The sequence below is a fragment of the Adiantum capillus-veneris genome, chromosome 29 (assembly GCF_014529385.1).
Source record: "Adiantum capillus-veneris isolate H3 chromosome 29, ASM1452938v2, whole genome shotgun sequence".
Taxonomy (NCBI): Eukaryota; Viridiplantae; Streptophyta; class Polypodiopsida; order Polypodiales; family Pteridaceae; genus Adiantum; species Adiantum capillus-veneris.
Genome location: NC_140959.1, coordinates 82,936,466 through 82,956,548, shown reverse-complemented (window position 1 = coordinate 82,956,548; position 20,083 = coordinate 82,936,466). Strand labels below are relative to the sequence as shown.

At 41.4% G+C, this 20,083-nt stretch overlaps 1 protein-coding gene across 2 annotated transcripts in view; it reads right to left on the bottom strand.

Annotated features, from left to right (window-relative positions):
• Nucleotides 1-4,421: 4,421 nt before the first annotated feature.
• LOC147419487 (histone-lysine N-methyltransferase, H3 lysine-9 specific SUVH4-like) overlaps nt 4,422-20,083 on the bottom strand; it is a 51,372-nt gene continuing 35,710 nt past the window's right edge. For both annotated transcript variants that reach the window (XM_086505422.1, XM_086505423.1), the window contains 6 exons: nt 15,671-15,756; nt 15,404-15,563; nt 6,072-6,177; nt 5,814-5,996; nt 5,480-5,725; nt 4,422-5,405 (listed from right to left, as the gene is read on the bottom strand). In XM_086505422.1, the coding sequence (XP_086361548.1) occupies nt 5,295-5,405; nt 5,480-5,725; nt 5,814-5,996; nt 6,072-6,177; nt 15,404-15,563; nt 15,671-15,756 (892 nt within the window). In that variant the 3' untranslated portion in view covers nt 4,422-5,294. The remainder of the gene's footprint in view (nt 5,406-5,479; nt 5,726-5,813; nt 5,997-6,071; nt 6,178-15,403; nt 15,564-15,670; nt 15,757-20,083) is intronic.

The following is a 20,083-nucleotide window of genomic DNA, read 5'->3' as shown; positions in this document are numbered from 1 at the left end:
GAAATATTTTGCTTGCATAGTGGGATGATTGTGAATGGATCCAAAAGTAAGGGTAAGCTTGTGAAAACTCTCAACAAGGAGAAGCCATGTACATTGTACAATAAAGAGCCACTTTAATTGGTAGAGAGTTTCAAGTACATTGGCCTTGAGGTTCCGCCAATCATATATGGAATGCTTGGGTTATTCAATGCTTGGAAGCTGGGAAGAGATACTATGGATTTGAGAGCGTGTGCAATGCAAGAGAGATTAAATTTTGGGTTCTCAAGAAATACCTCTATGACATCTTGGTGACATCGATGGTTCTTTATGCAGCTGAAGTATGGGGTGGAAACATCTCTAATCCTACTTGGAAAGAGTTTGAGAATTTCCAAAAATGTTTCTCACAAACTTCCTCCAAGTCAAGGCACAAATACCATATATTCTCACTTCTCAAGTCTAGATTACTTCCCCTTTCTAGGGATATGGACAGAGTCATGATGTACATGGTAACATGCGGCAAAAACCTTCACATCAACTTCCACAAATTCCATGGGAAGCAAGAAAATTTTTCCAAAAGACATAGAAAAGAAAAATCTTAGGTTTGGGATGGCTACAAGAAGTGTTTTGGAAGATGGAATACATCACTTTTGCTTCATGAAGTTTCAATAGACTTCACAGTGAGGACTGAGGGTTTTGTACAACACGAATGTATCACGTCTTGCTATAAATCCAAGGGTGTTGTCTCTCACTACAAAACAATTTTTTCTTCAACCAGGGAACCACACTTACCCTTACATGGTCAAACATATCCTCTTGAGTGTGATCCACACTATTACCTCCATCCGTCTTAGCTCTCATTCTCTACAATGTAGGAATCTTATTGACTATGCACTTTACGCCCCCATATAGTGTGTGCGCCTAAGCATCACACCCTACTTGAGTGCTCAGCTTTTTATAATAGCTTGCTTTCATTGCATTTTCAGCCATGAGCTCTCTGTATAGACATTCCTCTCCTAGCGATGATATAGACTCTTTATTGAGATGCTTGTTTCCACAATTCTTAAGCATCGAGCCATTTATCAGCTCCACACACCCCACATGATATGTTTCTTTCAGACCCATAGGTCATATTTGACCTTCGAGGATGATACTATAATATCTCTCTCTCTCTCTCTCTCTCTCTCTCTCTCCATAATAGGCAACAACATAGTCAAAGGTGGCAAGAGTCTCATTTGTGTTGATAAGGAAAATGAGCCACAATCATTTCTTTGCGGCTATTTCAACAGTTACCTACTTTACAAATATTATGATGTGACACCCTTAGGAAGACACTACTAGTAAGAAACTGAATTTCTCATGTTTGACATCTTCTAAGCGTACTACGATTATAGACATGTGGGGCAAATTATAACTCGATTGGATCCAAATGATGTTATTGGACATTTCTTTGAGCAAGTACATGTTGTTAAATTCTCAATTGTGCAAGTCTTAAAGGTTTAAAATGATATAGACAAATTGGTTTGTGATGAGTATATGGCACACGATTATGCATTTATAGCAAAGTCTTTTCAAGCTATTGAATCCACGTTCTTTCATTAGCAAGGCCAGTGGAAATGTCTAATGCAAGAAAGTTATGGACAAGAACATGATTGCATTGTTTGTAAATCAAGCTATTGAATCCACATTCTTTCATCAGCAAGGCCATTAAGTCTTCCCAATCTCGAAAAAAATAAAAATCCTTTCAAAACATCTCAAGTGCATAAGTCGAGGGCGAGTTTAGGAAATGAAAAGACCCATGGAAGTGGAAAGTCAAAAGAATTTTTGTGTCCATATAAATAAAAATGGTCGAGTGCACCTTATACATTTTTTCTTCTTATTCTTATTTCCTCTAGCGTTTTCTTTGCTCTTTAGAGTCTCTTTTCACATGCACTTTGTATATGTACTATGTAGGTAGTGAATGTAATTTTTTTTAGAGCCATTAAGGAAAGTTGTTTCAATATAAAAAATTTGAAATGTTTAATGCAAGAAGTTATGGACAAGAACATGATTGCATTGTGTGTAAATCAATCTCGAAACCTTATGAGAACAAAGATTATAGAAAGTAATGGATCTAGAAGGTAAAGCATGATACTATAAGCAAGTACAAAATAATATAGATTGCCAAACCTTAAATGCAAACCTATGGCTTTGACGATGAGAAAGCATTTTTCTACCCTTACAAAGATCAAAATTTTTAAAGGTATGATAACAAAGAAAACATGAAAGGACTAATTCTACGATCAAATGGATACAAAGAATACATTCGTACATGGTAATTGGAAAAGGTTTGTATGCATATCATAAGTCCCAATATTCTTCTTGAAAGCTATATGCATATTTTTATGCATAAGCAAAGGATTTAGAGCCATTGTTATGTAATGAATTAGCTAAAGAAGTTTGACAGGATAGCTTTTAGGATCTCGAGTATTGTCTTTGCATTTAGATCGCTCCCACTATGATATTTAGCCATTCTACAGAGAGTATGTGTCAAGGAATATGTTCGTGTTTGATGCAAATGCTTCTGAATAGACTATAGAGAGTATGTGTCAAGGAATATGTTCATGTTTAATGCAAATGCTTATGAATCGACTATAGAGCAAGTGAATTCAAATTTCTAAGTCGGTGCCAATGTAGGGCATCGGTTCGATTGGATGGCAAGATTATTGATAGCTCAAGGCACCTCACTCACCATCACTAAACCAATTTGAGATGGCAATACATGGTTTGTTAAGAAATCTATTTAATCTCTCCAAAAACCTCATTCCAAAAGCCTAATAGGCAATTATGTTCGACCATATGTTTCATATGTTCCTATACAAGCTACATGTGTACAAATGAAAATTGTGTTAAGAATAATCAATAATACCTTTGGGAGGTTTCTATTACTATTGGAATAATACCTTTGCGAGGTTCATCTCCTACTTGGTAGCAACGTCTGTGAATGCACATAGAACCATTTTGGCAATTTTTTTCCTGTTGCATGGAGGATATTTTGCATTTGCTTTTATATATGTCCATCATTCTTGGCAAGCTTTATCTTTGTATTAGCACACTCAACAATAGGACTACCTATGTCATGTGTCCTTGAGCTTCTCCTTCATTCTTCCATCTTCGTGTGCACATTTGCAATCGTATTTTTTAACAATTCATATCAAATCAAGCATTGGCACCTAGGTAGTGTGATCAACACTCTTGGCTCACTATCTAAAATTGAGGTGGTACTTGGTTTTCGTCTCTCTTTGGCATCCATTTCTACTACCAACAATACTATGCAAGCATATAAGTGACATGATACTTGGTGAGCTTGCAAGGCAAAATCCTTCAACCAAGGTTGTACACCCACCTCTATGTCATCAAAATTTTATTTGGACGCATTTTGACATTTGTTTTCATCACTAGTAATACTATGCAAGCAATTTTGTCCATCTGTAATGGTTTGGTAACACTGCATAGCTCTATTGATTGTGCTCCATTGCACAAGTTGGTTTTGTACAATTTTACCACTACACAATCAATTGTAACATCAAGCCCAATAACCATCGCTGAAAAACAAAGACGTTTTCAATGTAGTCTCTCGAGAGGATAATCTGAAGGAAGATAACTATCCATTTTAGGCATACATGATGCAATGTCCTTGTTGTAAAGGGTGTTTGGAACAATGTGCAAGGTTATGATGTAAGATTGGTTTATGTGGGTACATATTGCATATCTAAGTAAAGAAGTAAAGTTAAAGGTTATACACAAGGTGATATTAATCAATTTCTTGTGGAGATAGAACATTCTAACATTCTATGAAGCAATTAATTTCCATCGATTGATGCCATACGTGATTGTTCCATTATGTAGAAAGACTTAGATTATTATCAAAAATAAATTCCACTTTAAATGAGTTTGAAGATATGAAGTTGGGTAGTCTCATCTATGTACTGTTGCTAAGGTGTTGTCTAGGAAAAACAAGGCTAGGCATCTTTGAAACGCACAATATTATTGCACAATGAAAGACAAATTCAAATGCTACTACTCTGTTCCTTTTTTGAGCATCAAACAAATGCAAATTGATCAAACATTGTGCACAAAATGTGCTTAATGTATTGTGTCATAACCATGATTTGACAATACATATATCACAAAAGTTGTGGATCCACATGATACTGCAACATTGGTGCAACAATGCACCGCATGTTAAACTCCACTTGTCGAGAGAGGCACTAATGAGTATACTATCACATGCAAACAATGTTTCGTTTCCAATCGAGCAAGTTGAAAATGTTGTATGTCGCAAGTGACTCCTCTTTCACATTTACTTAGGCTTTTAATGTGCCAAAGATTTATTAAACAAAAACTCTGGATTTTTATACTTGCAAATTAGGTCCTGTCATCAAGTGGATGACAAAAGCATTGTATATATTCTCAACCTTTGGTGATACAATTGTGACATCTAGTACTTCACTTAAGAGACATAAGAGCAATGCTCAATCACGAAAACTTTGGAATATTCAGCATGCACAACTCCGGTTTCTAAAAGCTATTTCAAATGGAAACCTTTGGCATGCACATTTAGGTCATTTAAATTTGTCCATTGTATTGTGCCCCTTTCCGGAACACGTGAAGGTTGTAGTTTGGACAATATGCAACATTTCAAGTATTTAAAGGATGATTCTCTGCGGGGTACTTTATGGACCTGCCTTGTCTTCAATTTACTGATTCTTCAAATCCCCAGAGAGAGAGAGAGAGAGAGAGAGAGAGAGAGAGAGAGAGAGAGAGAGAAAAGAAGAAGAAGAAGAGAATTTTTAACTTCGTGGGAAACTATCCCAAGAGACCTCAAAGAGAGGAGAGGAGCTCGAATTGCTGATACACAGGCCTTTCATTTCAAACTGTAAGTCTGCTTTTTCTTTGTAGCGCAATTACTCAGCTTGCCAGGAAATAATTATGAAGCTTTACAAAAAATTTCGTGAATGTATCTGGCAACACCAGCAAGAGTCAATGTTGTCCATCCTGACGACTTTCCCCTTGGAGATTGTCCTTGGAATAGGATAGCAGTTGCAGTAATATTACACCATCTTGCTTGTCGGTTACCGTTGAAAGAAACAAAAGCGATGCATAGCTGACATGGTGGATGCTCTTTAGCTGTTTTCCACCTTATGCAGCTTTTGCTAGCTTTCATATCCTCTGCTTGCAACTGATTTTTAAGTGCCAAAAACCCACCATAGATTGCTGTTTGCTGTGCCAAATTCCCAACATTGGCCCCTCAAAAAATGCCTGAATTCCGTGTTTCATCAGTGAAGCCTTTTTCTACAAGTGTGTGCTCCACAATAGCATGGGAGCACCTTAACTTGCCCATCCTTGACAACGCTGTTTAACTCGTAACCATAGTCATAGCTCAACTCCTGCATGATTGGAGCTCTTAGCTTTTACTTCTAATTGTTGTAATTAAAGACTTCAGAATAAACACGGGGGTCACCTGTAGAGGAGAGATTGTGTCGGCAGCGAACAACCACGCACGTGGCCTGCTAAGATCGTGGTGCTCATTAAGCACACATTGAACAAACAAATTTGGCTCGCAGCTATGGTTGATGAAGCGAGCCACATTTCCAGAAGTTCCGGCATCAATGCAATATTCCGGCTGATCAGGGACTTCCTTCCCCTGATCCGCTTTGTTGGTGTCCCCTTGGGTATTTGAACTGTTTTCTATCGACAGTGCTCTTCTCTGGAAAATGGAACTCAACACATGGTCAAAATTAGACATCATTCAATCCAGCAAGCCATTTTGTGTAGGATTGTCTACTGTAGCACACCTGCCGATCGCCTATGCTGCTCATAGTTTGCAGGCAATCCAACTCAAATAGATACTCATTGTTACCAATGTTATCAGCATCCGCAGTCCTCATTAAAATGCCCGTATATTCACAAACAGGAGCACCTGATGGAATGGTGTCCCAAGACCTTACTGCCCACCCTTTACTTGCTGTCTTGAAAACCTGAGAGAATCAGATTTGAATTGAGCATTACATTTATGTCTGTAATCATTCGCGATTTCTACATCGGGAGCCTACCTCAAGGCGATAACGCATTCCTTTTTGCGTCACACGGTTTGAGCAGTTAGGCCCACATCCACAATGTGGACCGCATTCGTAAACCACATCCATTGCTTCAACCAACCTTTATGAAAATGTAAAGATTTAACAGAATAAGTCCCAAGTGCCCGAGATTAAAGAGCAGAAAAGTCTACTTATGCATATTGATTATTCCCTTGAGTTGGTTTCCACACAAAGACATCATTACTAATAGGTAATCACTTTTGTTTCAATGATAATTGTGATCCTGTGAGATAAATGATAAATGATAAATGATTTTGGATTGAGCTAGTTCTTGAAGTCTCTATGATGTTTCACTTCATCCTATGGGCTTAAGTGTCATATATAGACTGCTTTTAATAAGCAGTATGGAATCCTCATAGGGTCTAATTCGTAATCATTCCGTACTCGTCCATATCTGGACGTATGGTTGATGTATGGAAAACCTATGCTCATGAGTGGATAGAAAACACCATAGCCTATCGACCCAAGCCTATGAGCTCTAATGCAAGCCACCCAGTAACCATCCTAATGATGACTACAAAATCTGCATTTGCAAGTGAATTTTACTTTAGGTACGACTCGTACATTCCGTACATGACTTGTCTGGAAATTATTATTATTATTATATTTGGCCCGGGGGAGGGGGATCGTTTCGCAATTTCGATTGCATTTGATCAAGAGCCCAATGGCTGCATTGGCTCAAACAACCATGACCTAAGTGCAACGAGGCTCGAGTAGCGGATCTACTATGGCCGCCACCACTTTGGAGATCATGATTCTTCTTTTTTAGAACATTACCATTGCCAATGTCCATGGACAGATCTTTCATGTTCTAACTTGTAAGACTTAAGTTGCAAGTATTTAGTACTAAGTACTAAGGTCTATGTCATGACTCATGATCTATCATGTTCTAACATTTGAGTTTGAAAACTTCTTGGTTAGTCTCTCTTGTAGTGTGTAAGACGTATGATTTTTTTTTGCATCGTGCGTTACATCAACGTACGTCTAATTTTTTTTAGTTCGATTAGTACTCTGCACGTCTTCGTACGTGACCGTACGAGTCAACCCTATGTACAACAGGTCCGTACAGCACGGAAGATACATACAACCAACTACATCATCAATTTAAATCTCTTTATTCTCTACTAAGGGTTTAGGCCCCAAAAATCTATAAGGCTTGCCCACCCTCTTCTTCTCTATCAACTTACAAGTTACCACCTCCCCTATCTCCCTCAAGCTCTCTCCATTCATCAAGCTCCCTTCATCTCCTTCGAGCTCTCCATTATTCCATCATGCTTCCTTCATCTCCATCACTCTCCCTTCATCTCCTTCAAGCCCTCCATCACTCTCCTCACTATCCATCACCTCACATCTCATAAGACTTAAGTTGTAAGTACTTAGTACTATGGTCTATGTCATGACTCATAATAGTAAATACATATGATGATTGATCTATCATGTTCTAACTTTTGACTCTTGAGTTTGAGAACTTCCTGGTTTAGAGTAGGCTTTAAAGATGAGTCATTTTAATTTTTTTGCATCGTACGTTATGTCGATGTGCGTCTATGTTTTTTGTTCGATTAGTACTGCATGTCATCGTACGTGACCGTACGTGTCAACTATGGCATCTATGATCTTGACGCAAAAACCCTAATCCTAAACCTGTCACACTACAACCTAATATACATGCATGCATCCACACATGTATGTGTATTGATGAGTGCTTACAAGTAACAACCAATACGTTAAGTACTGATATTAATACGCACAATTATCATACAATATGGGAAGAATGATAAGTACGAGTTTACAATGCAACATTGATTGTTACTAGTCTGTTATCATATTGAATCTGTGTGATTAAAACTAAACTGAAATGTAAACTTGAACTCAAGAAACTAGAACATTATTACTTAATTGATTGATTGAAATTGAGTACAAAAGACTCCTTTTAGAGGAGATCAAGAGACATGAATGATTAGTCATTACCAATCACAAACAAGCACGTTCTTTGGACGAATAAACATGTCTTTACCACAACCATGGGGTAAAGGGACATGGCTAGTCGTCGAAAGGGTATGGTTTTTTATGAAGAGGCATGTCTCTAGGGCAAAGCTTCGTGACCATCAATTATAAGGTTCCTCCTTGATGTGTCACTCTTTGCTTCTGCATCCATCAAGAATTGTACAAAGAAAGTAATATGTAACGTAGTCACAATCATGACAAAAAAAGCCTCAATCTTCCTAGGTTCTTGATAAGAATTGTCTCGTGGAAAATACAAGGGCTTGGGGGATTGTAGATTATGCCATATCATGTTCAATTGAGACAAGAGTCGTGTTGAATTATTGATATTACAAGAGCGTGTGTGAGAGTCATATTTGGCGATAGAGACACTTGCTTGGCATACATTATGGGGCGTTTTGGTGTTTTGGTTCTATGGATGCATGGGTGCCCAAGGGGTAGAATGTATATGTATTGGGGATTCTTGGTGCATGCCCTTGTGGACAAGGGTGCCATTGGCCCTGTGAGGGCTCAATGGCTCACTACTCTTCTAAGACAAGTTGATTGCCTTGTTGAATGTCTATACTTTCAATCATGCGAGTTCAATCATGAGTCCGATGGCAATCCCTTATGCACTACCAATCGTCAAGCACTAGCTTGTTTGTGGAACTTCCAAGTGCTTGAGGATCCACTTGATAGGGTGAAAGACAACCACACTACTATTCATGACAATGAGCTTGCAGCTTAGGAGGGATGCACGACTATGCCATTCACTGAGGCTTTTGTTAGACAAGGGAGTTTTGGAGTTCTCGCAATTTGATGCACCCTTTGGAATTTCTATCGGGGTGATTTGCTTGGTACGCGAGGGGGCTCCACAACCATCTTAGTTGGTTGCTCATCCTAGGACCATGCTCCTGTTCTCTTGGATATTGAGGACGGAAAGAGGAAGGTGAGCCAATCACTTGAGATTTCTAAGACTTTGCTCCAAGATGAGAGCTTGTCGGAGGATGAACGAGATTTAGCAATCAATAATGAGCATGGAGAGAGAGATGCAAGCATGGTTGCCAAGAAACTTGTTTCTTCCTCAAAAGATCTTGAGGAAACGTTTTTTTAAAAAAAATTGTTCCTTTGAAGACCAAGCTTTTCACTCGTGTGATTCACATCTATTCTATTTGACATTTCCCATTTCAAGTAAGCCTGCATTCTTTAGCACATGTTATACCTAATTATGTCTTACTTTGAGTTTATGAGCAATATGCATAAACTTGTATAGATGCCAACATTTATCTTGAAGTTTTCTAAGGTGAAGCTTGGCCTCCCTTCATCATATGTAAGAGAGACAATCCGTTAGCGAATGGATTGAGACCAAGCTTGCCAAGGTAGAGAAAAGATTGCAAAGCTTGATGAGCCAAGGCATTGAATTGCTTTCCATAGACAAGCAGCTCAATGTATCCAAGTTGGGGATGGAGTCTTAAGAGATTTATTTACGATCACTTCACTTCAAATTGTAATGTGCTTGCTTTAAAGACAAGCCAATACACTAGGTTAGGAGCTGAGGGAGATCAAAGAGATTGCTACAACATTTTGCAATGCCCTCTTTTCAATGAATGAGCCTTCAATGCACGCAAGGATGCTTGTTGTGGGCTCTAGCTAGACAAAGGGTCAACAAGGATTTGCATGCTAAGATGGAGCGACCGCAACCCCTCTCAAAGTTTGAGAGATCACATGTTTTGAGGCTTTGTCACGACAAAGTGAGGATGGCCTTACCCCTGGTATCTTTTCGAGACATTGAAAGCTTCTTGGTTATAGTTCATGCAATGGCTTTTAGCATGTGGACACGGGTGTGATGTCGCAAAGGAAATCATTTATCTCATGCCTATGGAGAAAGGGTCGCTAGATGATATCAAACAATGGAGATCTACCACAATCGTTAAACTCAACAAAGAAGATTCTAGCGAAATCTCTTTTAAGTATGAGAATCCAACAACTTGTGATTCGATTCACGCCATAAACAAGTTTTTTCAAGGAGTATAGCATCCTTGACAACATCTTTACATTTTGGGAGGCCGCAACCAAGGCCAATATTGGAGATGAGAAGTTATGATTCTGTTCCTCGACTTTAAGAAACCTATGATCTGATGGATTAGAACTTTCTTGAGGGGACTATGGTATGGATGAGCTTCTCAAAGACTTGGATCAGAGTGGTTACAACGTTGTACTTTGTTGACCACATCCAAGTATTGATTTCCGGAGGCAAAGAACAAAGATCAAATCACTTAGACAACCATGCCCTCTTACGCCATTGTTGTTCATGTTTTTCACAAAGGCTTTGAGTAGGTGTCACCAGGAGGTGTATTTTTCCTATTGCCTTCCGTAAATAAGCACTAGATATTTTTATTTATTTTTATTTCTACTTGTTTTCTCCGGAACCCTTGAAAAGGTGCAAGTGGACATTGCATGGCCAGTGTGAAACGACTGTGGCCGAATAGGTTTTCACATCGAGAGTCTGAGCCGGTCAGTCTGGGTTTGGTCAAGCCAATTAGCACTGAATTATGATGAGTATGGAAGCCTGTGTGCGCCAAATGAAGTCTGAACCACTCGGAAAGTCACTTACAACTTTTTAAGTCAGTGGGAACTAGGAAATTAACTCAAAGGGGCAAACAAGACACTTGGCAGGAGAAGAGCAGCCTGCAGGACACCTCAGCAAGAGGAGGCACCTATTTGAGGCTGGGGGCTGTTTTTTGCTCAATAAGTGACCTACAATGTGTGTGTGTGTGTGTGTGTGTGTGTGTGTGTGTGTGTGTGTGTGTGTGTGTGTGCGCGTGCGTAGGTCTACAGCTTTAATGGAAAGCTTGCCTTCTCCTCTGTCTCATGTAGCGCGATGATTTGCTCTCGTGCATCTCTCTCTCCCCTTTGGCACATATGGTAATGCCCCACTAGTTGGGCTACTCAGATGAACATGTACAGTTCTGGGGGTTTATGCACGTTTGCCAAGGCAAGAGCCTTCTGAACAAGAACCGGATTAGCTAATTGCTAATCCCCCATAAGTACGCACAGTTCCATCGCGAAAGATTGCGAGTTTGGAGAGTTTTCTCGTGTGAAAATTCGTCCAATTCACAAGGGAACTATCCCATTGTGTGCGAGAGCCCTTGGGACACGCGTAGGGGTATTCGCTCCGCTAAAAACAATCCGAAACAACAAATTACAGCCTGCTGTGTTTTTTTGCAAGTTAAGGGTTTCGCACCTAAATTGCAAGGGAACTTCGGGAGAGCCTCGTGAGAGCCTTGGGATGTGTGTACAAGCTTTTGGGCACCCGACAGTGAAAAACAGAGAATTACAGCCCGCTGAATTTTTGTGACAGCTCACCAGAAAGCTTCCAGATAGCGAGAGAATCCGTCCTAGACAGGTACTTTTGACCTACAAGGGTTTTTGCGCCATTATGCTGCCGAAATCCGATCGAAAACCTGCGTTTTCAACCCTCGCCAGGTTTGGACAGCTTTGTGAAAGCTTGTGCTAAGTGGTCGGATCGTCTACCTCAATTTGAAAAAAGAAATACCGAAAGGGACGCCAGTTGAAACCGGCCTGTACTTTCAAAAAGGGCAGTAGACCTTAGACTTAAACCTTATTTGCTTTCACCCATTTAATTTGTCGCCCACTTTACCTGTACTTTCAAGACACAACAAAGGGGAAAGGGATACAAGCTGCTAGAATGCACCTGTATGAGAAGACCGACACCAAATTGGCCCCTAACTTAGGTGCCCCTTTCGGTATTTCTTTATTGTTTAAAAGAGAGAATAAACGTTGTGGTTCCCTACAAGTTGCCCCGCACAAGCTTGGTTGAATTTCAACTGTTCCGGCCCGATTTCGATAGCATAATTGTACTAGGACCCTTCACAGTCAATATTCCCACGCATTGAATGACTTTCCCGACGCATACGAGCACTTTGCAAAACCTGGCGAGAATCTGCAGCACGCTGAATTCTCTGTTTTCAGCCCCGAAAATGCGCCAGATCACCTGTACAGTGGTCTCCTCGCGTCCCCGAACCTCCTGGGGGTATTAGGGTCCGTTTAGGGCCTAACCCCTAAACCTGCAAAAATACACAACATGCTGTAATTTACTGTTTCGAGCTCCGTTTCGCATGCCGGTCGCATCCGTAGCAATTCCTCGAGCTCCGCACCTGTAGGGCTACTTGCCCTTTGAATCGGACGAGATTTCGGACGTGAAACCTCTCCGAATCACCTGTACCTAGGAGGATTAGCCGCTAGCTAATCCAATACATGTGCAAGAGGCTCTTGCCTCGGCAATCGCGTATGAACCCACACAACTGTACATTGGTCAATTGAAAAGCCCACTAGAGGGGCATAACATACTGCCATAGGGGAGAGAGAGGGCAGTGCGTAGCGTGCAAGGCATCACTCCTGGCACACCGCACTGTACATAGGAGGAAAAGGAAACACTCCATAGCTCTTAACCTGTGACAGGAACTTGCAAAATGAGCCTCCCAGCTATAAATTCAGCGCCACTTCTTGTTGCATGAGGAAAGTGCACAGAAATGTGCCACTTGGCGGATTTACAAGCTATTTCCCGTTTCGGGGTTGCCATCTAAAAATCTCCCGACCGGTTGCTTGGTTGACTTCACTGCAAAGTAATAAAATGTTCCCCTTGTCTCTCCGGAGGTAATGACGCGAACATATTTTCAGGTTCCAAAATAGCAGTTCCCTAAATTTTAGGAGATGTTGCCATTGTATCTTTCTAGGTCATCTGACCCCCTTCGTACACTGCAACCACACCCAAAATTGAAATGTAGCCTCTGTAGCAAAGGATTCCACTTTGGCTAGTCAATGACCCCACTTTGGCTAACCATAGTCCTTGTCCAACCTTAGTGCTCTCTTGCCCTCAAGCCTGGACTCCTCTGAACAGTTCCACACTAGCTATGCAATGCAAGGTAGTTAGATTTCCCGAGAGGTGTTTCCAAAAAGTGAAAGTAAATAAATAATAAGAAAGAAATCAACAAAAAGGATAGATAGTAGTCACACGCTAGTGACACCAGTCTTTGGGGCCTACAAGGTGTCGGTCTTGTGTGCGCAATGACATTCTAGTCGCTGGACGCAACTGTGTTCTCTTCCCTTCTCAGTGCTCTGTGTAAAGTTAATAGGTAATTCAAATAGTACGGCCCTCTACGTTGTATAGGCCGGTTATAGTAGGTATATCACGGCTCCAAAGGTGGAGCTCTAAAAGACTCCATATGTCTATTCATGAGGAGCTTTTGGATGTGGTGTTTGCCGATGACACTCCGTTGTACCATGACGCCAACCTAGAGAAGGGAAAGCAAGCTCTTGAGAATTTGTGTGGCTTTCTAAGTGTTGATCAATTGACAAGACAATTCTATTTTGGATTGCTTAGTCATCTGCGCCTGATTGGTCTCCAAGAGAGGGCTATACATGAATTCCACTCGGGCAACCTTTACGAGACTTGCTTTGCTAGATTGGCCATGGCTTGACATGGCTAGCTTGACTTTGGACGCCAATTATTTTAAAATAAATGTTTTTATGAGCTTTTAGACACAATCCTAAAATGCAAATCACTAGAGTTTCTCTTTGGGATCAAGTGTCTATGGGGTAAGAAGCTAAGGTGTCATTAGCCCCTCAGATTATGTGAGTGGCTCCAAGCACAATTATAGCCCATCAATATTATTATCATTTTTCTTAAAGCAAATGCCGCTTGTTGAGGGACCAATCTCTCTTAAGAGTGAACTGCCACTAAGTCTCTTGACTAGAGTGTGCCAATGTGGCCTGGTTGCAATATTTTACCGTCTTGTCACACGACTCTCTTAGTCAATCAATTAAACACTAACAAATGCTTTGTACTTGTTTTGGGGGCACCAAGGGGTTTTGAGCCAACTTAAGTGCAAGAACCTGAACGTCTCCAAGCATCCAAGTATCGAGCGTGCTCTCCAAGGCTTCCAAGTATCCATTTTTTAAGCTCCACCGATCATCCATTCTTTTAAGTGTTTAAGGAGAAGATGAACTATGCTCTACATTAGCTCAATAATTTCAAAAGGGAAAGAAAAAAAAAGCCCTTTTTTCCCTAACCTTGTTCCTTAACTTTCATCATCTTGACCCCATTCACCACCTAGTTCCTGAACCCCATCCCCGTCCCACATTATTATACCGCCGCACTCGTTGCCAAAGTGATACTTGGCTCTTTATTGCATAAACCATGAGGACCGTGGCTTGATGTCCATGCAATGACGACGGAGTTATAGGTGAGGATCCAACTAATAGACAACTTGGCACCAACTGTCTGCTCTTTGTGAGACTCGTATTTGCTTGCAAAACTCCCCTCCAAGTTACTTCTCAAGAGAGGCTCTTTTTGGGTCTGTTGTCTACTTGATTAGGGAGGCTAGATTTGTTTAGTTTGTACTAAGCTGAATATGGCCCGCAGTAAGCTGAAAATGCAGATCTAAGGGACTGATCTTATTTTGAGGGCTTAGGGACTGCTTCTGAGCTTTGACAGAGAGCTTGGAAGATGTTTGGACTGACACCTGAGGCTGCAAACTGCCTTCCAAAAAGCAGTTGTCATATGTAGTGCTACATCCTTAAAATGCTAATAAAGGAGGCCAACTTACCCCAGATCTGGTCACCAATGATGCATTTAGGCAGTGGCAATTCGCCACTGACATGCAAGGTGTGCACTGATGTTCAGCAGCAAGACTAATACATATCAAAGAGTTACCACCAGCGAATTCGTATAAATGTTAAATACAATGAACAAATTTCTGGCTTCATTATTTCTTATATAAAAAAAGGGAAAAGAGAAAAATCCAAGGGATAATACAAGAAAAATCCAGGTCTTTACCGGCCCCAATTGAAGTAGAGATGATAGACTTTGTTCAATGCGCATACAATACAAAAAGGTTATCATTGACAGTTCCCTTGGCGAGGGAATTGAATGGCATACATGCAATAATGGAACACCAAGAACAATGGCTCTCCTAATGGCTTCAAAAAATATATAATCAGTACCTATATAGTGCAAGGACACACTCTAAAGAGAAGAAAACACTAAAGGGAAAATAAGCAAAAGAAAAACACATACGTATCAATGTGCACTCGACCATCTCATTATATGAGAACAAAAGTCTTTTGACTTTCCATTTTCATGGGTCTTTTCATTTCCTAAACTCACCCTGCAATTATGCACTTAAGATGTTTTGAAAGACTTTTCATTTTTCCGAGATTGGGGAGACCTAATGGAACACCAAGAACAACAATCTTCAAAGAAAGAAAATGTTGTGAGTTCTTACCGTCCACCATTTAAGGAGACATAAGGAAACTTCTTCCCATTGAGTGCAGCACATGAGCACTTTGCCACATCATAGCACTCACCCTTGCATTTACACCCCTTTGCAGGAATAGGATTCGGTACATTCTTGTCAACTTCATTCGTGGCCAGATATCGAACACCTTTGTTTTAAAAACAAAAAACTTTTAGTGTCTATAATCACTAAAGTAGTGCTTCCAAGTTCTAATAGATACAAAGAGTGGAACAATGTGGAAACAATTTCTCTTACCAGGAGCACATGGTATTGCATCCACCCCGTTTGAAGCTGGCACGGGAATCCTCTCTGAGCCATTGCTTATATCGGCACAAACAAGCCTGTAACAAGAATAAGTACAGCACACATAAAGGAAGCAGCAAGTAAACTTTAACGTATTATATTCTTATCCAGTTCGATATGATTACCACCAACATGACTACAATTGCTATCTCTTGCAAGCAAACCGTACACCACCTCTCATTATTATTCCTTTTGAGCAAACAATTACATGTCAACATTCTTTCAAGTTCAAAACACCTAAAGAAAGCTTCAGATAGCCATACCCTAATGACTTAAAATGGCTAGGCCGCAGACACTAAGCTACAAATTTGGATTCACAAAACACAAAAAGTCAAATAGAGACGGTCATATCATAATGACTGGCTTCTTTCCACATAAATGTTTATTACTTTATAGTCAAATACAGAGTACCCTAACTTTCTGCTATCAGCATGCATTTACTATTATATATAATCAAAAGGAGCCAGTTTGCAAGTGACTACTCCTTCCACTCACTGTCTACCAAACTAATATTTGACTCATCATTTTTTGGAAACTCTTGTTGCCCCGGTAGATATTGAAGGAAGAAGGGGTTGTGGACTGCCAACCAATATCTCTTGATGATTGAATTTGTGTGTGCGCGCGGCGCGGGGGGGGGGGGGGGGGGGGGGGGGGGGGGGGGGGGGGGGGGGGGGGGCCGGGAAGGTCTCATTCGGTCTCAAGCAATGATACCATGTATCCTCATGTGTGCACGCCCCCTATGCATAGATCTGTGAGGCCTCGGCCGTCTCGAACGACCCAGCTAGAGGAACGCATTTTGGTACTCTATACATAACTTGTGCTCTTGCAGAAGAAGTATATCCACATCTCGATCTACACGAGAGCGCAAATCTCTACGAAGTAAATTCTGTCTGGGACCACTGATGCTAGTGTGATGCAAGCCATTGACATTCCAAGAGACAATATGTAAATTCATGTATCAACCAATAATGAATCTGAAACCTCAAAAGCATACATCAACCGTCTCTCTCTCTCTCTCTCTCTCTCTCTCTCTCTCTCTCTCTCTCTCTCTCTCTCTCTCTCTCTCTCTCTCTCTCTCTCTCTCTGCCATTGCACCGTATACTATGAGATACGTGGGCGTTTCCATTGCCTATTTAAAGAAGGCTTTGGACCTCTAGATAGAGTCATGCAATACCAAGATCAAAGGTGCTTAGGCCTGTACCTACTGGAACTACATCGGCACAGGGATAATCTAATGAGAAGACAAAGAGCACTACAGCCTCAGAGGCAGATCACAGATTTCTTCGGATCGAGAGAAGCAGGAATGGAAGGAGAAGCGAGTGGCCAGCAGCAAGCACAAAGGAGTACCCACATTCATACCAAAGGCACCCTCATTGACAGGGTGATTGAGCTTAGGAAATCGAGACGACCACAACCGAGATGCAAAAGTACACTTCATCGGAGGAGACTACAACAAAGGATTAGAAGTATTCTAGCCAGACACCAAGAATGCTCCTAAGAAGTTTATCTAATACTTTGTATTTAGTTTTTCGCATTTATTTTCACACTTTTCAGACATTGTAACAGATTCACCACTTTTGTATCAGTTTGGTCTCATAGGTCACTCTGGCCTTTTGAAGACGTTAATATAACATTTCATTTCATTTCATTTCTCTCTCGTATCTCCTGCTCTTCCCCCCCACGTACATGTTGCTGCTGCTGTAGGTTTGTGACCAACTGCAGCTCCCTCCTGCGTACTTGCTGCTGCTCCACCCCATGTACCTACTGCCTTTCCCCACCCGTTGCTGCAATAATCCCACGACCTGCTGCTGCTGCAATTGGCCCCTGTTGTACTGCTGCCCACTACCTACCTATGTGCTGCTGATAGCTACAGTGCAATGCACACAGAGCAAGAGAAAGTGCAGAGAAAAATACATATAGAGAGACACTCACAGAAGATACCTGCCATGATTCAGCTGAAGTGAATGACACAAGGAAGTGAAACAAACAAGCAAGAAAGATGGCGGCGCACTTCATGGTCACAAGCAAGAGGATGACAGCCATTGAAAGAGAGTTGAAAGATTGCAAAGTTCACATGGAAGAGTGGAAGAAAGAGAAGAGCTCACTTCTTGAATAGAAAAAGAGGGAGGAAAGGCGAGGGAACTAGAGCGCAAAGAGTTCCGGGCTGAAATTCAAGCTCTAAAAGGTAACATCTCCGCCATTCAAAAGGAACTTGCCGAAACTAAAGAGAGAGGACCCCTTGAAGATGGAGAAATTCAGCCATCAATGATAGATGAGCTGAATATTATACGAGCGAAAGTTAGAGAGATAAAGGAGGAAGGAGAAAAGAAGACCTCATGAGTGGAGGTTCTCTCCAAAGCGCAAAAGAAGGTGGAAGAGGCTGAAAAGTGGATTGAAGTTGTCAAGAAGGAGAAGGGCAAGGACATTCCGGCTACACCTCGACATCATCAACAAGACACTTGACGAGGAACAACGAAGAACGGTACGCGCTCTACACGTGAGAGTGACCGGCCTAAAAGATTCAAATAAGGTGGACCAAGAGGTGAAGAGCCTCATGTCAATGATGGGGGTGGAGAAGCCCTCGCACATACGAGATTCCAGAGTGGGCAAGAAGAATGAAGGTAATGGGGAGAGTTCAAAAGAACGGGCTCTCATTTTGCGCTTTCCCTCCATGGAAGAAAAGAAAGACTTTTTAAAGAAGAGGCCAACCCTCAAGAAAACAGGTATCTTTTTAGGAGATGACCTTACCCTCTCACAACTTGCATATATGAGAGAGGTCATGCCGGAGATTACAGCAGCAAGGGAGAAGGAAAAGTTAACCTTTTACACAGATGGGCGTGTACTGATTACAGAGCACCGCTCTACATGACGGTGCGAGACCTATGGGACCACTCTCAGGATGGCAGTTTGGAACTGTGATGGTTTGTATAGACTTCATGTGGGGGCCTTGAGGACAGCTTCAGAGACAGATACATTGTTTTCTACTCAGAGACTCATCAAGCTCCGGGACAATTGATGCCGCATATATCACGATACAGATGGGAGACAACATGCCGAACATGCACCAGATCTGAGCATGGGACTAGAGGATCAAGAGGTGTAGCAGTTCTTTTCAGAGAAGAGCTCCAACCACTACTGCACATAGTTCGAAGAGATGATCAAGACAGGAAGCTTCTCTCTCTCTCTCTCTCTCTCTCTCTCTCTCTCTCTCTCTCTCTCTCTCTCTCTCTCTCTCTCTCTCTCTCCAAGAAGAAGAAGTGAGGGAACTACTACAACACATGGGCATCACAGAGCCTACTCACACAAGTGCATGGAGAGTGGGCAAGAAAGGAATCGACGAGAACGGAAACGTAAGGGATAGGGCACTTATTCTCCGCTTCCCGAATATAGAAATAAGGAAAGAATTTCTAGAGAGGAGGCCAACTCTTAAGAAAACCGGTATTTTCCAAGGAGATGACCTTACATTGGCACAAGTGGCACACATGCAACAGTTGATGCTAGAGATCAGGGGAACAAGAGAAAAGGGGAAAATCGCCTTTTATAGACGAGGGAAACTAGTGGTTCTAGAAAAGCGCTCATCATAACGGTGCGAGACATATGGGGCGACGCTCCGGATAGCGGCGTGGAATTGTAATGGATCATATAGGCTAGATGTAGGTGCCTTTGAAGACAGCTTTAGGGACAGAGACATAGTTTTCTACTCAAAGACACACCAGATACCGGAACATCTTATGCCACATGTGAAGCGGTATTTATGGGAAACAGTTGGTCGATCAAACAAGAGATCTCTACGGGTAGCCAAGGTTCAGGAGAAGTAGCAGTCTTATTTAGAGAGGAGCTGAAACCATTACTACAAATTATTAGGAGAGATGAGCAAGCAAGGTATATGTGGGTGAGAATGAGACCGAGACATGTAGATTTCTATATATCGCTATATGCTACTTCCCTCCAAGTACATCAATCTACTCCTCACCTTAAGGACAATCCCCTTTCTCCATATTGAATAATGACATACGGGAGTTCTCTAGAGATGGAGACATCGTTCTCTTAGAAGACTTTAATGCCAGAACGGCCAACTCTCAAGCAGTATTCTATGATACTTCTGAGGAAATGCTCAAAGAAGTGGATTTAGCACAGAGGGGGCTTACTAGAAACTCACAGGATAAAGAACACATTGAATATGGGAGACATCTCATGGAGACGGCAACTATACATGGTCTGGCCATACTTAATGGTCTAGAGAATTTCCCTTTATCTAGGGGTTTCACATGCTTCCCGCAAAGGCATGGGGCCAATACAGTGGATTATGTCATGACTTCACCAAGCTTTATTTCTAGTATCGAGGACTTTAAGGTGGGACCCAAA